This window comes from Geospiza fortis, unplaced genomic scaffold (assembly GCF_000277835.1).
Source record: "Geospiza fortis unplaced genomic scaffold, GeoFor_1.0 scaffold112, whole genome shotgun sequence".
NCBI classification, from domain to species: domain Eukaryota; kingdom Metazoa; phylum Chordata; class Aves; order Passeriformes; family Thraupidae; genus Geospiza; species Geospiza fortis.
In genome coordinates, this window is record NW_005054298.1 from 25,263,076 (window position 1) to 25,281,940 (window position 18,865).

At 37.4% G+C, this 18,865-nt stretch overlaps 1 protein-coding gene across 3 annotated transcripts in view; it reads right to left on the minus strand.

Moving 5' to 3' along the window:
• The window catches only part of AOX1 (aldehyde oxidase 1), a 38,780-nt gene that overhangs the window by 7,447 nt on the left and 12,468 nt on the right, over window positions 1-18,865 (minus strand). For 2 of the 3 annotated variants that reach the window (XM_031056647.1, XM_014306992.2), the window contains exons 14-29: window positions 18,295-18,479; window positions 16,996-17,158; window positions 15,746-15,838; window positions 13,837-14,006; window positions 12,434-12,560; window positions 12,018-12,140; window positions 10,789-10,885; window positions 9,749-9,873; window positions 8,191-8,324; window positions 6,879-6,966; window positions 5,299-5,385; window positions 3,621-3,812; window positions 3,099-3,326; window positions 1,962-2,057; window positions 1,142-1,270; window positions 584-658 (exon numbers count right to left, since the gene is read on the minus strand). In XM_031056647.1, the coding sequence (XP_030912507.1) occupies window positions 584-658; window positions 1,142-1,270; window positions 1,962-2,057; window positions 3,099-3,326; window positions 3,621-3,812; window positions 5,299-5,385; window positions 6,879-6,966; window positions 8,191-8,324; window positions 9,749-9,873; window positions 10,789-10,885; window positions 12,018-12,140; window positions 12,434-12,560; window positions 13,837-14,006; window positions 15,746-15,838; window positions 16,996-17,158; window positions 18,295-18,479 (2,112 nt within the window). Of the gene's footprint in view, window positions 1-583; window positions 659-1,141; window positions 1,271-1,961; window positions 2,058-3,098; window positions 3,327-3,620; window positions 3,813-5,298; window positions 5,386-6,878; window positions 6,967-8,190; window positions 8,325-9,748; window positions 9,874-10,788; window positions 10,886-12,017; window positions 12,141-12,433; window positions 12,561-13,836; window positions 14,008-15,743; window positions 15,839-16,995; window positions 17,159-18,294; window positions 18,480-18,865 lie in introns of all 3 variants that reach the window. The other variant, XM_005415947.2, reaches the window with a different exon arrangement.

The window sequence follows — 18,865 nt, forward strand, 5'->3', positions numbered from 1 at the left end:
GAAAGAGTTAAATAATTACTTGCTTTGCTTTGGCTGTGTGTATGGCTTTTGCTTTATCCATTAAGCTATCTTTAATTTAACTCACAAGTTTTCTAGCTTTCACTCTCGTGACTGATTCCACTGGTGGGGAAATGAGTGAGCAGCTGTGTGGTGCTTGGTGGCTGGCTGAGGTTACACCACAACATACTGCAACCCTTTAGACATAGGCTGTGGACCAAATCTGAGCCTAAGCAGACCTGGCTGCACCTAGACTTCTCTGAAAAGTTTAGAAAGCCAGAGGATGTCACAGATGCTCATGACTCAACAGGAGGGACCATAACCTGATTTTACTATAATCAATTCTAACAGATTATAGATTTGTTACTTGGATATTGCACTAGCAATAAATCTAATTTTAATCTTCCATGTAATCATTTGTGCCTGGCCAAGAACCTTCTCTTGAGTTTCACCTTTTTGTGACATAGCCTTTTTCTACAGTTTTTAACTTTAGGATTATTAGGCTGAGCAGATTTATAGACTACAGTACATTTATCACAGTTTCTGCCAGCACTCGAACACATTCAGTAGGGTTCACAGGTCTTACCCAATCATTCCAGGTTCCTGTTGGGTTCTTCTCAATGATGGGCTGCAGGCGTTTCAGAAGAGTTTGGCAAGCATCCTGGTGAGAATATATCACAAAATTAACACAGACACATTTGGTACTATTCAAGTTATGTTCTAGTTACTATTTAATTAGTATATGCTTTATTGTCATCTTAGTTTGAAAAGGTATTACAGGAAGTGTCATATTAATTACAAAAACATGAAATTTCTAAATGGTTAAGTTACAAGAGCTGGGATCTGTATGAATCAGTCGATTTCAAACATGAACAGGGTGCAATATCTGTATGGGACTAGTTAGTTTATTAGATGAAACAGAGATTTTGTCAAGTATAAGCCTGTTTGGGAAAGTCCAGATCATATTTTGAAAACTCAAACACCATTCCAGAGAAACTGTCAAGTCATGTGTTTTCTTGGCCATCTCCAGCAGTATTATTGGCAATCCCAAACTTGATATATGTGGGATCACTAGGGCCTAAAGTCTGGCAAGCATACACCTCAAAGGATAGGGTATTTTTTTCAGCTAAATACTATTCTTTACCTTCACAGCCATGCCATTGACATCTGTCCCTGCAGATGCTACTGAGGCAAATGCATTGGGAACTGTTGTTGTGCTTGTTTCACAGAAGTGGATACGTGACATGGGGATGTTCAATTCCCGACTAGCAACCTGTTCCAGGAACAACATATTCTTTGTTTTAGAAAAAAATCTAAACACTCCAACAATTCCCCAGTATTGGCTAGAAGTCAGTAATAGCAGGAAAGATAAAAATTTTATCAAGTTCTCTTCCAATCTCCAGCTGAAAAAATTCTGTCCAATTTGGTAGTGCTAAGAACCAGAAAAGGACAATGTTCTAGCTGCACTCAAACTCTGGATTTAGACTCTGAAGTCCAACACTCATTCCAGATTTTCCTGCTTATACCCTGTAGGACTTACAGCAAATTATGCAAGCCCAGGTCCCAAACTTTGATTGACTTTATAAATACCTTTACAGATCTGTCTCAGAATTATCCATTAACCAAATAGGATCATAATGTTACCATCTCGACTATATCAATCTGAATAATCTCTGCCTTTTTCACTATGGGTTTTATGGGATCAGCCCTCAAAAATCTTATTCTAAGAAGCCTCTTCACATGCTATTAGAAGAACAAAAAACAGTCTGTTTTTTTTCCTTCTGCCTCTACGAATTAATGAAGGTACCTTTGCTTTCTAACTCTATCAATGTAAAGTAGTAGTGGCTATGCTGATAAAGAAACTGTCCTGCTGGTACACTAACTAACCAAAAAGAAAACCTTCATGCTGTTTATCTGCAGGATAGATAAAGCACATGCCAGTATTTATTTAGATAATTTGTTACCTGGATCATTTTTGTATGAATACCTTGCCCCATTTCAATTCCACCATGTGTCAGAAGCACAGACCCATCAGTATAAATATGAACCAGTGCAGCAGCCTAAAAAAGAAAAACAAAATCAAGATCAGGCTAGTGAGGAAATGTGTTGTCTGCAGTAATTAATTGAATTTAAAAAAATACAAAGTGTTTAAGTGTATTTCAGTTTATCTGATTAGTGCTTTTGAATAGAAGGCAAAATTTGAAAGTCTACTTGCTACTCTTCCTCTATAATGAACTTCGAAATAAAAGGATAAAAAGCCTTGTTTTGTGGTCTGTTATTAGATCCTGAAACAAACCTACACCTGACAACAGTATCTCAGTGGTTCCAAAAGAAGCTGGAGGAAGCCCCTCATTAGTGGCTCTAAGTGCAATTTGCTGCAAGTTCCATTTTCTCTCTCATTGACATGTGAGAGCCCTAGAGGTTTTTAAATGGCATAGGCTGAATTTCCAAATGAGATATTCTTCCTGGACTCAACTAGAAGTAGCACTGTAGACTACAAAGACCCTGTGACTTTAATGGTGAACAGCGACAGTCAGTTTGATATTAAATAAGTCAGTCAATTAATTAATTTTTAATTGATAGAATGTTGTCTGTTTCAGAAGCACTGGACACCTACATAAAAAAAAAAAATACAAGGACCAAAAATACTGTTGTCCTTGTTTGCTTTCTTAACCTTAGCCTTTGATGGCATCAAAGGACTTAAGTCTCTAAGAGCAGCATCCAATAGTACCTCCACAGGCAGAAAGAGGAGGCTTAGCACTATTTCTGGAGTGGACAAATTATTCAATGAACATTTTTCTATCAGACTCCAACAACTTTTTCTAAGTGCATTCAACTCACCTATTCCAACACTGCACCTCAACAGATGGGATTAGCCTTTAAGTAGTCAGTGTCCAAGCTGCCTGGGTCCTGAAAACCACACAGCTTTGATCTCTGCTTGCAAAGAGCTACGGGCTACTACAGCCTCTTCAGGGAACAATCATCAGGTGGATTATAATTTTCCAGGAAAAGATAACATATTTGTTTTGTATCCTAAGATAAAGCAACACCAATCTTCTATGGATAAAATGCTTAGCTGACTTACTTTTCATGAAACTCACCTGAGAAAGGTAAGGTGTGCCTAGTCCAAATGGAAATTTCATTGGTACAATGGCAATCCCTCTTTTCTTCCAGTAATTTTGCTTGTTAAATTCATCGATAGCTGTTCTCCTACTGTAGTATGCAGATTTCTCCATACATTCGTTCCAACACCGTGTTAAATTCTGTGGATCAAGTGTTTGTTTGAAGTGTGTCTGCTCGCTCTTCTTATACATATTTATTTCCCTAATCTGAAAAAAAAAGAAATTACAGCTATCTCACAATCCTGTTAAAGACAAACTGACCATCTGGGAGGACTAATAGACAACAACAAGATTACTGTATTATTTTTTTAATAATTACCAGTTTGTAAGACCATGCTACACATTCTACAACCAAACATCGATTAAAAAAACATTAATTTCAGCACAAATTATGTTTGACTTAGAAAAGAGCTGTTCAAACAATTAAACTAATCTAAAGGTTTTTAAATTTCCAGTTCCACAGACTTCATTTCAGGAGAGAAGATGCCTTCATTTAGTCACCTTTTCTGGTGATAAACAAGTTTTATCTGCAACATCTGTTATCCAAGTTTCTGTCACCAGTCCTGACTGAGGAAAGCCAAAGCCTCGGAATGCTGTATTTGATGGCAAGTTTGTTTTGCAGACATAAGCCCAGCATCTCAAGTTGGGAATCTTGTATGCATTGTCCATTTTTAATAAGGATACTTCTGCTACCTGAGGTAGGGGACAAACAGATCTAGTTTAATGTCAGAACAGTGCTTCTTTCAAATTTACATTTAAATCTTCCTCATCTCTTATATAAAAGAGCTTAACTTGAGACAATTAGCTTTAAAACTAAGTTTCTGGCAATCATTGGTATTAAGAGTACTCATGCATGTATACAGACTTCATTAATACATTTTTCATGCAATATATTAATTTTTGGGATTTTTTTTGGATGCAGAACACAGCTGATGTTACTTTTACTTGAATGTTATCAACAGTTAAGGATGTAGCAGATATGTCATTTTATGATGGATTTTGCTCCTACTTCAATACCAAAAGCCACACAAACTAAAAATAGCTTAGATTTAAAGCAAGAGTAGCTAGGAAAGGAACTGATGAAAGCATTCTGAACTATTCTGAACTATCACATCCTATGGAAATCCACACTTAAGGTTTAGTTCCACCAGAAACCATAGGTACTGCAGTCTACAGTGTCTTCTGGTCCTTACGCTTTTCATTTAGAGGTTTTACATGACAAACTCAAAACCGTATGAGGAGGAAAATGCTATACTAGAGACCTCAAATTAGACTCTAGGAGTCAGTATTAAAAAAAAAAAAAGTTTGATGCCTGATGAAAAAGTCACTATCTTCTCTTCAGTTATGTAGATTTCTCAGAATGACAAATTCAAGCCTTGGTAATTCCTGCTAGGTCCAGTAGCTTCACTGTATCATTGTAGGACTTCACCTTAAGACAGTTCTGACACGATCTGCATTAATGTACATACTTCTAATAATGGATATTCTTCTAACCTAGGCTATTTTTCAGAACCAGTTAGGCAGCAATGCCACAGGCAGTTTCACTGACAGATTTCAGGATGCAGAAAATCCTCATAGGAGGGGCAATGACAAGCAGATGAGGGGTAGTACAGCAAATATTTCAGTTACAGCTAAATTAGCCTGAACAAACACAAATACCTAGTGACAATATCAAAGCAAGAAACATTTTATACTTTGCAGACCTATAAGTGAGGAACTGAGGTATATAGCACAATAAATGCTGTCCCCAGTATAGAAATGCTGTCCCAGTATAGAAATGTATAGGGACAGCAACAGGATAACTATCACTATGAATTTTCTGAAGGCCAAGAAAGATTTTCCCAGCCCTGAAGATATAAAGCTTTAGGCAGGAACAAATGAAGGTAACTACACATTTTAAAAGGAATACAGTGTTAGTTGAGATGTTCGCAACAGAAAAGTAAGCCTGAGAAAACATTCATGAAGTGAATATGTAGGGCAATGTAAGAAAGTAGTGAGATGCTTCACTAAATTTAATAAGGAAGGGTTAACCTGCTCAGTGTAGATTCTTCCAAAAACCCACAATCCCTATATTAAAAGTCTATATGATTAACAATACATGGGCAAGGGAATTTGGCTTCTTCATTTTCCAGCTAATGACTCCTCCATGTTGTAATGTTCATCAGTATAAAATCCTTACCAGGACAGATTCATCAGGGGTACATCCTCCATTAACATAATATATGGCATCCACAGCTGTGATCCTACCATCATTCATGAAGCCAACCTAGAAGGATCAACAGTTATTTAGAATTCAGCATTCATTTGTTTCCAAAGTGCTTGTATATTTTGAAAATTAACATAACCCACACATTTAGGGTCATACTGCACTATTAATCTCTGGGCAGCATTCACTGAAACTACAGAAGGACAAGAGAAAGAAAATATGTTTCTAAGATATAGGCTTTCCCTCCTGGCATCTGTGATCTGTATAGGTACAGCACAGAATATGCAACATAGGCCCATTAGGAAAGGAAGAACCAGTGGCTTCCTCGCTATTGCCTGAGATGGCTGACAAGAGTGTCACCTAGGAGTGTTTACTGTAGATAAAATAAAATCCCACTTTACTGGTAAGAACCGTGTCTGGCAGAAGGCTTATTAATGAAGAAATATTATCTTTATCTCACATGCCTCTTTTCACCTGTTGCTGCTAACAGTTCCTAAATTCTCAACGTGAGCTACAGCTCATTTTCAACTTTAGGGCTTTAGGGAAGCATCTTCTAAACCCTCTCTTACTTTACCTATATAGAATGTCATGCAACTTGCTTAGTATTAGCAGGTAAATTTGTAGCAGCCTTAGGCTGCAAACTGTGAACTTTCCCCTATGTATGTTGAACTGTTACCCACTCAAGTAAAAGAAGGCCTCAGAGTCAGTTCAAGCTGAAAGATAAGGAAGCTACAATCTCTAGCAAAGGCTACTACACACTTAGATATATGAAAAGAAATGGCCCAGCTACAGACAGTGAAAGAAACCCACGAAGAATGCGAAGACTCCAGACCCATAATAATCCTAATGGTTTGTACTGTCATGTCAGGGATGGGGAGCTTAGACTGCAAGGTATAATTACCCAGGTATAACCCCATTGTTCAGAGTCTCTCTTTGGAGGCATCCAGCTTGAGCTGGAAAGCTATTAACAAAAGGGATTTTTAAAGAGAAATGATTCAGCTTATTGATTCAGCAGAAACTTGAATTTAAACCCCATTATGGTGGCTGGCACACATAATTTATATGACAAGTAGAGAGGGAAAAGAAGGCAGAAGTTATCCTAATGAATAATTATAACTGATAACAGCGCAAGGGCAGGGAAGAGATTCATTTCCTCCACAGGGTGAGTTTTCTGCATTACACAGTTTCTGTGAAAAATTAGCTGCTTCTTTGTGTGAATCTAACCATATGGAGAGTTTAAAATAAAGTTCTGCAGAAGTAGTCTGCTACAGGTTAGGTTCCTGTTCCTAGAAAGAAGACAGAAAGAGCTATAAAAGGATTAAGAACCTGAAGGAACTAGAAAAAATAATAATACAAAACCCTGAAGAGAAGAGGTAGAAGCAGACAAAGGGGCTGTACAGCAACTATCTCTTGGGTTCCTGGCTTGTAGTTTTGTTTTAAAATCGAATTGGTTATAGCAATTTTCATTAACAGAACACATTACCCAGTAGCATTGAAATATTATTTGCAGAATATAGGTGGGTATTTTTTCACTGAATTCTTGTGGCACTCACTTTATATTTAGCCATAAAAGGATGTCGGCCACCAGTGATTACCATATCATCCTCTCGGCTCAGAATAAGACGGACTGCCCTGCTGGTTCTAAATCCAAAAAAGAAAAGTCAAATTGCAATTAAAATAAAGGATGTTATTAACAAGATGGGCTATGGCTACTCATCATGTATCCAGATCTGGCCATGCATATAAACATGATTTAGATTAAACTTAACTTTAATAAGCCTGAACATATGCCTAACACAATGTCCAGATATCGTATTTCTCACATTTACAATCATGTCAGAATTTTCATCTCTTGAAAGCCAACAAGATAACTCAGTGCAAACTACTGAAGAATCTATTTCAGTGTTAAGTGTTCATCACCTCTTAGCTATTTAGAATCATACTGAAATAGAGTGTCTCGGAATGAAACCAAAATATCAATAACAATAAAAATAGGAAAATTAGTCTAGAATTGCATATATAATTTAAAATAATTACTTCAGAAAAATGTACATAAGATATAAAATAAGGTCCTAAGAATAAAAGAGATATTTTAAACCATAAAAGAAATATTATTTTTAGCATGATCTGTTAAAAAAACCCACAGATAATGTGGCCAAAAATAATCAAGAGCAAACTTTTTACCAGTGACAGTAGAAGTAACATAAACCTATTGAGCCAACTCCTCAGATGACTGGATCATTTTGGCTGACAGGATGTAGCCCAATGTGAATTCTGCAGCAAATCAGTTATGCTTATAAAGGAGTTTTGTATGCCCTGAAAGCTAACTGCCAATATTGCCCTGCCAAATTTGGAAGATGGGGGGATGGAGCTTTACATGTAATGTTCTTAAACTAATTCAAGCAGTATTAGAAAAAGCATAATACCTCAGAGATTTAAGCTAATTTTGACTGAAAGATGTTAAGGACTGAGCTAAAACTACTTTTTCTTAAAAGCAGTTCCACTCGTGAACTCTTCCTTCTGCATTCTGCTGTGTCAACGGAGTTCACAACTGGAGGGTTAGTGTCATATTTTAATGTATGTACGAAGTCTCAGTAGTTAGGGACTGGTCCTTCTGAGTATTTCTAGCTCACATTAATATCATCTTCTTGCAGCCCATTAATTTAGTTGAGGCTAGAGCTGCTTAACATAAGTAATCCAAGAAAACAAAACAAAGAAATGTACTGAATAGTCTTGCAAAGCGTGAAGTCAGGATCGTATGACATTTTGACTAGCAGCTTTGGAAAAGAGAAAGCATTTTAGCCAAAATGGAAAACTTGTTTGCTTAAATTTTTTCATATCCCAAAACACACATACTGCACTTACTTGTTTGCTGCCACTGCAGCAACTGATGCCAGTAAGCCAGTTCTCAGGATTTTCCCACCAAAAGCTCCACCAACTCGTTTAACATGGCACATGATCCTGTTGGCTGGAACACCTAAACTCGCAGCTACCATCTCCTGTAAAACAAGTTTTAATATTTTATGCCAACCCAAACTAAGTCCAAAAGCTAGATTCTGAAATAGAAACTTTTTCTAGAAAAGGGTCCCACAGATATTTCTAATTCTTCTATCAGATGAACATAACTTTTCCTTTACCCTAGGTTAAAAAGCAAAGAAAGAATAACAACAAACTCTCAACAGTGCTCACATTTCAAATCTTTACCATGCAGACTGTGAAAAGACCATTGGCCAATGTGAAGAATAATAACCTTGAATTACATTATATAAATAGTAGGAAGCTTCAGGTATAATAAAATGGATTAGTAATCAGTTTATATTATTTTTATTACTAAGGTAATATCTCATTCTTATTTAAAATAAAGCTATTTGTTGCTTAATTATCTAAGGTCTTGCTAGTGTCAGGAATGTTTTTGGTTGAAATAATTTTCTCAAACACAAAGTTCTTCATACTACTTGGCTATTGGCAATATAATAATAATGGAAATTATAAAAGGAGATGAACTGGGCTTTGAACACAAAATGCCAGTGTTGAGTCTGAACTACTATCAGTTCCATGCACTATGGCCATTGCTCTGCAGGCCACAAGCTATGGCAGCTTTGTTTTGTCATTTACCATCATGACAGTGTCTAGAGGGCTAGAACACCTCTACTATGAAAACTGAGAGACTTGGAGTTGTTCAGCCAGAAGAAGACAGGTCCAGGGAGACTTTACTGTGGCCTTTCAGACTATAAAGGGGGTTTCACAAGAAAGGAGAACTTTTTAGCAAAGCTAAAGGGCTATGGTTTTAAACTAAAAGAGGGTTGGTTTAGACTGGACAAGAGAAAGAAATCTTTTACAATGAGGGTGGTAAGGCATGGGAACAGGTTGCTCAGAGAACTTGTGGATACCCCATCACTGGGAGTGTTCAAGGGCATGTTGGATGGGACTTTGAGAAATTTGATGAAGAGAAAGACAGCCCTGTCCATGGCAGGAGTGTTGAATTAAATAGTCTTTAAAGGTTCCTTGAAACCCAAACCAATCTGTGATTGGGAGACTGCTGCATGGAGTAGCAGTCTCACCTACAGCAGTTAGACTTGATCAGATCCTCAGTAGGTTCTGACTCTGTAGAGAACTAATTGCTCCTCACTCCAGTGGAAAACTAACAGAGATAGAGGAGCCTCAGCACTCCACAGGGAGTTTTTCATGCCTACAATAGTGGAGTATGAAGTACTTTGTTCAAAGGGAAAGGAGAGACTTATCCTGACAGTGGAGTGCTCAGTGTTTATCAGAATACAGCAGCACTACAAAGCAGCTGTTATTGAACATCCACATGGGCAATTTCTTGGTTCTATGGCTTCTGTTCCTAGAGATTTGTAAACCAAATTTTAAAAGCTCTATTGTCACAAGTCCACACACTTTCTCTGAGAATGCTCTGCATTACCTGAATAATTGCTGGATGCTGCGTTGACACATATAAATCCATTTCTTTATCCTCTCCTTTTGGAACAACAAGCATACTCTGAGTCTCCATGTAAAAGTGTTTCTGTCCCCCAATGCAAATCTCCCCTGATTCAATGAGAAAAATACAAGTATTACTGAGGGAAAATGACAGAAGAAATCAACCAGAGAAGAACTAACAGCCCACCATCATGTAAATTATAGCAATCAGTGTCAAATCCTCTGATACTGCTCGTGTGAAAGAGCAGCATCTAAAATAAAAACACAAATTAAAATCCTTGTAATATTAAATTGGTCTTGTTACAGTAGCATGACCAGAACTGGATTAAAGCAGAACACTATTGCCCACAAGTGGCGACAACAATCAATAAAACCTAGATAAGTTAAACAAAGCATGCATATACTGGACCAGGTCAAAAAGAGGGCCACCAAGATCATCAGGGGGCTGAACCACAGGATGTGTGAGAAGAGGTTGAGAGAACTGGATTTATTCATTCATAAGAAGAAAAGGTTTAAGAAGAGATCTGTCTACAACTACCTAATGGAAGGGTGTAGACAAGAGCAAGTCAGACTGTTCTCAGAGATGCCCAATGGAAAGATAAGAGGCAATGAACACAAGAAATTCCAGCTAGATATAAGAAAAATCAAAATCAGCATGAAAGTAGTGAAACACTGGAACAGGTTTCTATGCAACATGCTATAGATGTTGCATAATCTCCATATTTGGAGATGTTAAACACATGACTGGACATAGCCTGTAACAACCTGCTCTAACCAGACCTACTTTAAGTAGGAGGTTGGACTAAGACTGCCTCCCAACTTAATTGTTCTGTAACTTTTTCCAAGAACAGGTGATGCAAAAAACTTGAATGTAGCAGCAGAACAAAAATACACTAGATTTAGCCATTTTCTCAGGCCTAATGATTATATGGAGAAAAGGTAGAACTGGGAGTTGAAGAGGAGACAGCCAAACCCAAATACTGACAGCCAAAAATTTCTCATTGAATGTATTCCACAGTTTACCTTCAATTATATTATCAACAGTTTCAAACGCCTCATCAACATTTCCTTGTTCTAATTTTCTTTTTGGCTCAAAGAATGAGTTGTGTTTTATAGCTTCCTGTAATGAAGAAAAAGAGAAATGGGGGGTTCTAAGTATTTTTAAGATTCCCAGCAGCACTTTAGTCTCAGGACTAACACCATTGTCTTCAGAGACTGGAACCACCAGCTACCTAAATCAATGAACAGCTGTATTTCATCACTTTACTGTCATTGTTGAGTTTGTTTATTCAATACCAGCAATTCTTTCCTGAATGCATCTTGTGTAACTGATGACAGCAGTTTCTGAAGGAAATGCGTTCAGTTTATTTAACCTGCTCTTCCCAGTCATACATCAGGAAGTGACCAAGACACCATAGAGTAAGATTGCAACTGCATCATCCAAAGTGTGATGCCAGTAAGAGGGGAAGAAATCCCAAGGACTAAGCAAAGGTGAAATCTATTTTTAAATTAGCATTTGCTTTACTTCTAATAAGATTTCACTGGATTTTCAATTCTAATGAAATGTTAACAAAATTTGTCAGCCTTTATCTATTTTTCTATCAGAAAGATTGTTCCATTAGACCACACACACATTAAAACAAGCAGTAAAGTGACTACCAGAACTAATGCTGATTCCCTGTGTGTTCTTTGTTCCTTACTTCTATTCTCTTTAATCCAGGGCAAGTCCATATGTGACTCTCACGTTACACTTCTGAAATAGTCATCCCTAACACCTTTCTTTCATTTTCCCCCAACAACTCCTACGTCTCCAGCCTAGATTTCAAGCCAGAAAACAGATAAAAATGCTAGAGAGAATCAGGAGCTGACTGTTAGCCACTATACACATGCTGACTTACCAACTGGTAGCTACCAAAAAATTAGAAACTAGCATGCTCATTGCCTTTTCCTCACTGGGAACATTAGGAGAGGGTGGTTTTTGTTTTTTTTTTGGTATTCTAATGTTTATTACTGTAAAACTTGTGAAACCTTCATACTTTCAAAACTGTTTGGTTGCCTATCTATTGCAAGTGGTCAAAATTAGACAAAAGGTTAAAAATTTATTTTTAGGGAGATACTCATACTACTTAATTGGATGTTCAAATTAATCTTGTTTCCTTAAAAATCATACTTTAAAAGCAACTAAAGAGTGCGAACTGCTTCCATTCATTAAATAGGTAAAACAATAAAAAAGCAGAAGAAATTATTAGTACCTCAATTGTTAAAATTACTGGTTCCAGTATTTCATACTCTATCTTCACTTTTGCAGCTGCTTGTTTGGCATGAACATATGAATCTGCGACCACAGCACAGACAATCTGACCCACGCAAATCACCTGCAGAATACACAGCAGTACTGGAACAGTGGATTCAAACAATTCCCACATGTGCTACTGATATTCTTATTTTACATTACCACCACTTATGTTTCCGGTTCAGAAGTTTTCTTTGAGTCAGAACTTTAGTATTTTTACATCATCCATTAAACTAACAAATTATAAAAATACCACTATAACTACAGAACCAAGGAAAATACACTGTTCAGAAATGGATAGTAGAACAATAAAAGGCTAGAAAAAAACCCCAGTTAAAATTAAGAAAATCAATTGCAAAAGGATTGTATTTATACCTCGTTTCTTGCAAATATAATCTCTGGATCATGAGAAAAATGAAACTCATTTGCAGCTGGCACATCATGAGCTGTTATGACATCAAACACACCTGCTCCTTTTAGGGCCTCTGAGGTATCTATAGATCTGATTGGGATATGGGAAGAGAGAAGTGTATTTCATTAATTATACAAACTGATCACAGAGGAAGGGAACACAATACAGAGGTATATTTCTTGTACTACCATGATTTGCTCATAGGCTCACACACACCTTTTCTTTCTGTCTTGGGCATGTGGAGAAGTGCAGATAAAAGACAAATTAAGATTCTACTAATCTGCTTCATTTATAAAAGATAATTTAGATACAACAGGGAAATCATTGGCCCATTAGATTGCCTGAACTGCATTGGTTCAATAAAAAATCACTGCACAATTACAATGTTACAACAGCAGCTCTCTAGGACCTGACAGCCTATATACATATTGCAAGACACAATTACTCATTTGCAGATGGAGGTTTCATGTAGAGAGATATAAAAGTTACAAAACCAGTATAAATGGAGAAGGAATGCAAATGTCTAGGTGTAGAAGGATCAGAAGGAACAGTAGAAGGTCTATAAGAACAACATGTTTTGATAGCATCTACTTCAGCAGGTCATCAGATCCCAGCACATGTACAGGCATCTTCTCTGGACACCCAAATCAGGAGACAAAGGAGACTGAATAGATCTTATTGACTTGCAGAGATAGGGGTGATGCCACCTCTGTGATGGGACCAAAAAGAGGGCTGCCAAACCCAGCACTGACCTAAGAATAAGCTAGGAAATATGACAAGGACTCAGCAGCTAGAAGCCCCAGACCTATCTGTTATGACAGATCACTTGATTATGTCTTGGTGCCTGAATGTTGAACAAACTGCTAGGATACGTGTATCTCGGCAGCATAAAAGCATACATTGAAACAGTTTTCCTACAAAATAAAATCCACTTCTCCACTCTTTTCTCCTATAAGCCTCATATGAGCTTTGCCACCTTGTTGCTGCAATGTTGCCACACTATTTCCTACATTTTGAACAATTTTCTTCTCTCATCATAGAGTTAAGGTTTAAAAGCAGTGTTGGTAAAACTGAATCTTGAAGTCCATTTGCACTGCACAGCTGAGCACTTTGTGGAGGTAGCTAGGCTAGCTCTTGGCTGGTTTATGGACCAGAAACAGTTCACCCTTACTGGTACAGTAAAATGGGGCAAGACACTTAAATCCTAACAAATCTTTCTACTAATGCAACAATACTGCTTCCAGCATGGATTTGCAATCAGGTATCAGGCATGCTGTTCTGTACACACATAACTCATTAGTCTCTCCAAAATTCTCAGGCAGCAATTCAGGATAACACTTTCTTCAGGTCCACTTTGAACACTTACACAATCTTAGCATGAGCTCTGGAACTAGTGACAGGAGCCAGGAAAAGCTCCCCATCCACAGAAGGAAGGTCATCAATGTAGACTGCTTCACCAGTGGCATGCTTTATCCCAGACTGGTGCATAACGGGCCGTCCTACAGGGTCCTGGGAAGACTGGCTCGGATCTACATCCTGAACAGTCAGAAACACACACCCAGCACACCCAGGTAAAAAAAGAACAGTCCTGTTACTCTTACAGTGATCATAAAATAAGATGAATGAACAACAGCTCATACGATCATCTTCTGGTTCAATATTGAAAGAGATGTGGCTGCAGGAGGTGACTGCTACTCCTGGGGATTTCTTTCTCCTCTTTTCTTCTCTAATGGAACCTAGTGGAATTTGTCTTCCTCACTGAAGAGTGCAACTGATCACGTAAATCAGTGAGAAAATATTGCCTAAATATTTTCTTCCCAATTATTTCCTTGCACCTGTGTATGAATTTAGTGCCTTATTAATCTTACTTTGGTATTTTTTTAATTAATTCAGCATTTCCAGTTAAATCTGCCACATGAACTAATGTTGCAAACTTCCAGAACACCTTTGCAATTTTTGTGTCAGTATTCATGTTAACTTTTTCCTTTTCTACATTTAGAATTAGTTAATTGCTTATGACTTAAAATGTTTTTACTTCTAAAGCTTCTAGCACACGTGTTCAGGCTACGCACTTCTGCTTCCTACCCTTCCTGGCACACTGTCTGCTCTTGGCAAAAAGTCAAGAACAAACACTCTTCACTTGACTGCCTGAAGTTCCTCAAATGGATGTCTCAGCCAAACCACGTCAACATTTCCACCACAGAATGACAACATATTTGGATTTCAGGATAAGCATTCTTTTTATTCATCTTAATAATGTCCAAATGAAGGAGTGCAGACAAAAAAAAAAAAAGGCCTTACAAAATCTAAATAGAAATTTAAAGTGGAAAAACTCAGATTTTCTGGGTTTCTAAATTTCTGTTGCTCAGTGCCAACTGATCTGAGTAACAAATTCTTTCAATTTCTGATGTTCAGTCACTTTTTTACAGATGAGGAATAAACTGGGGAAAAGTCACATAGTCCCCTTGATCCTGGCTCCTCTAACTGCCTCTTGCCCTTGAATTTTTAAAAATAATAATAACAACTCTGAAGGAAACTTAATATAACAATTTAAACAAATTTGAAGTATTTAAAGCAAGTGTTTTTCTAGGGAATATCCAAAAATTAAAAGAAAAACAAGTATTTACCTATATTTAATTTGAATTTTTCTTTAGGTTTTCAAAAGTTGGTATTTTAACTTGGGTACTGCAGGTGTCAAAATATCAAAAATCCTTGCAGGTGTTTCCACCATGAACTATTTATATGGCGAGCTCAGAAAATACCAAATGTGTTCTTTGCTGCTCTCTACTGTTGATTTAGGACAACCTGCTTGTGTTAATTTGAGCACACAATCATCACATACCATCTTGATTCCTAAATCTACAGTCAGACCTAAGAGCCCCTGAGGATCTTGAGACAACAAAACAATATACACTACAGTGTACATATATACTATACTCGGGCTTTCCAATCTTTTTTTTTGTTTTGTTTTTAAAATTTCTTTCTAACTGCCTTGCACACTGCAATAAACCAATTTTAAGCAACCTGACAATGGAGGTTGATTAGCATATTTATCTTCAAAGAACTGTCTAGAAGAAGCGCGTATACCCCAGAATCTATTTTTACAAACAAGGATTCTCCAAACAAGATATAGTTAAAATCAGCCACTAAAAGCCTTTTGCTTCCAGTCCTTTGGAAAATCTGAACCTGACCTTCATACCATAGCTCATGTTTGAACTGTGACTTTTTACCTAGTCTTATAAAGCACAAAACAATGTCAGAATGAGATCACTTGCCTGATATATTTGCATACTCTGGGGCATTCTGGTTTTGAAATCTTGTAGGACACTCCCATATTCCACAGGTATGCCTGGATAATGGCAAGGATCCTGAAAAGGAAGTGAATTACTTCTAAAACTCACAGTTTGAACATTACAATTAGAAAAGCCAACAATCAAAATCAAGCACAAAATCTTTATGCAGAAAATGCTTTCCAGGCTCAAACTAGAAAGGCCCTAAAACAACAATCTGAAAACAACGTAGAGGTTTTAGGTGTCACTAAATAATATTTAAAAATATATTAGATTCAACAAACATACTTTCTAAAGTAAGTAACATAAAGTAGGGACAGACAGAAGAGCTCAAGGTAACAGAAGAAAAGTGCAAAAGGGATATTTTTCTCTGTAAGAACATATTTAAGACAAAAATAAAAAAAGTAAATTACCCTAGAATGTCTTGGCAAGTGAAACTTTAGTGTCCTCATCTCCCAGTCAACAGCTCATACAAGAAGGAGGGTTGGTTTAGTACCTACAGTTTTCTTCCAAAGCCTTTATTTCTATTTCATCTATTTGTGTTTTGAACTACAGAGTAAGATCTTTTCTATATTGTCTTTGGGTCTGGGAGCTTGCTACCAGTATGTTATTGTATTAATATTGCTCAAATGTCTTTTAAAGCCTTATGTCCAAGGTAAAGCTATCTGAGCATCTAAAAGTTAAATGGGCATCTCTCCATCAGTCTCTTTGGTAGTTAAACACTTAGGTTATTGTGTAGATCCAAACACCAAAGACAATGATTTAGCACCCTGTACAAATTGCAAGCACTAACATATAGCAAGAACACCCCTTTTATTTGCTTGCACAAAAGCAGACATGGGGAACACCTGGTTTGCTCAGCCTGGAGAAGAGTCAAGGGAGACTTCACTGAGGTCTTCAACATCCTCACTAGGGAAAGTGGAGGGGCAGGTGTTGACCTCTTCACTCTGCTGACCACTGAGAGGACTGGAGGAAATGGCATGAAGGCGGGAGGGGAGAGCATTAGGTTGCACATCAGGAAGAGATTTTTACCCAGAGAGTGTTTGAGCACTGGAACAGGCTCCCCAGAGTAGTGGTCACAGCTCCTAGCCTGAGTTCAAAAAGCATTTGGACAATGCTATCAGGCACATGGTGGGACTCCTGTGGTGTCCTGTGCAGGGCCAGGAGTGGGACTCCATGGTCCTGATGGGTGTTCTCTAACTCAGTATATTCAATGATTTTATGAACTAATTTACCATTGTCTTCAATGACTGCGATATTTCCAGGAAAAATCTGTAGAAGAAACTGACCATCAAAGTTTTCTTATAGTCTACATTTTCATCACCAGCTGAGCCTGGGAGAGCAACTTCTTTAAGGACTAGTCTGCATGCTTCATCCAACATTTGTTCATTCCAGTGTCTGTCAGGAAGAATAATAGATACAATCAGGCCAGGACTAATAAAAAATAAATACCAATTGCAGTAATTTATGTGTACCCTTGACCACAGACATAATCCTGCTCACAATTAAGCCAAAATATTGATTCTAATAATGTCTGCAATTTTTAAAATAGTGCAGATCAATGTTGCTCACAGAGCTGAACTCCCACAAGTAAACTGAATTAAGTTCTATGCCAGCATTTAAAAATAAACAAATACATAATCAAATAAACATTACTGCAGTTTTAAAACTGCTTTAGCAGTCTTACTGATTCTCACCATATTGCAGATACTATCCTATATTTGAAAAAAAGTAGATATAGATGCAAAATGTAGATACTTTCAAGGGATCTAATTAGCTGCTACATTTTCTGAAAGCACTGTCTTCTTTAAGTAACTCAACACAGTTAATTCTCCATAGTTACACAGCCACAGATATCAAAATATTAAGTCTGTTAGACTAAATTTCATCTTGTTAAGCATCAAAAAATAGTGAGCACTTCAACTAATGAAACAGTTGCATAATAAATAGCAAAAGACCACTGGGGCTTCATTTAGTGTTATTTTTATGCTGCTTGAATTTGCAATTTTTTCCTCCAAAACTTTGAAAAGTGCTGCAAAATGGGAGGGAAAGTCAGGGACTAATTCCAGAGATTACTGGGACCTTGTAGATGATGATACATTAAAAAGGTGAAGACTTGACTTGTGCTTCTAACTTTATTTGGCACATCTAATGTTCTCAAACTTTGTACCTTTTAGAGACAAACTGAAGGACTCAAGAACACTGATGAAAGTATTATCAAATGTATGGGGTATAGAGTAATTTACCCATCCTTGGGTTTAGGTGCACAATTGACTGATGTATACCTCACCCACTTATCTCACAGGCCATCTCTCTTATCTCTCTGCATAATTCACACTGGAGTTTCACTTCATGTGCAAACTCCAAAATGTAACGATCCTGAAAAGTCATCATTAAGGCGCAATCATTCACTTGAATATACAAGGCATCAGTCAGGCAAATTAAATCTTTCTGTACTTTCATGTCCCAAGGAACATGAACCTGAGTTTTCAAAGTCCCTTCGCTCAGAGACACACAAGACAAAGAAATTTTACCTTCCAATAAGTGTCCAGCAGGTTTCTTTTGCACAGACTGTTGCTGAGACAGCACCTCCATAGAAAATGCTTAGATCCTTTATAATGTCGGTACCTTCTTCAAAAAGGACCCTCATCCCAGCATTGGTTATCAGAAGAGCATTTTCCCGTCTTGGTGCTTGTCGAAATGCAGAGACATACTCCCCCTGAGCAAGAGCACAGAAATGCAGACATGCAAGTATCTGAAAGTAGAACTTGTTATTGTGCTACGTGAACAAGAGAACAGAAAATGAAGAGCACAAATTCAACTTCAAGAGTATTCAAGACCATGCACTTTCTTCTCTTGACCTTTCAGTAGATTTACCACCTTTGATTTTCTAGCAGCTCATACCCAATCCCCCATCACCTACACAGTTCAGATGACCTAGATTTTTCATGGTAGACAACAGGAAGACAGGGATTTTGTGGAGCTGTATTTATAAAAAGACCACAAGTTTAGAGGCTTCAAGGTATTGCCAAAGTTCAGTATTCAGAAAACATAACCCACAACTCTCTTCTAAGATCCCATAGCCACTCTTGCAAACCCAGTATC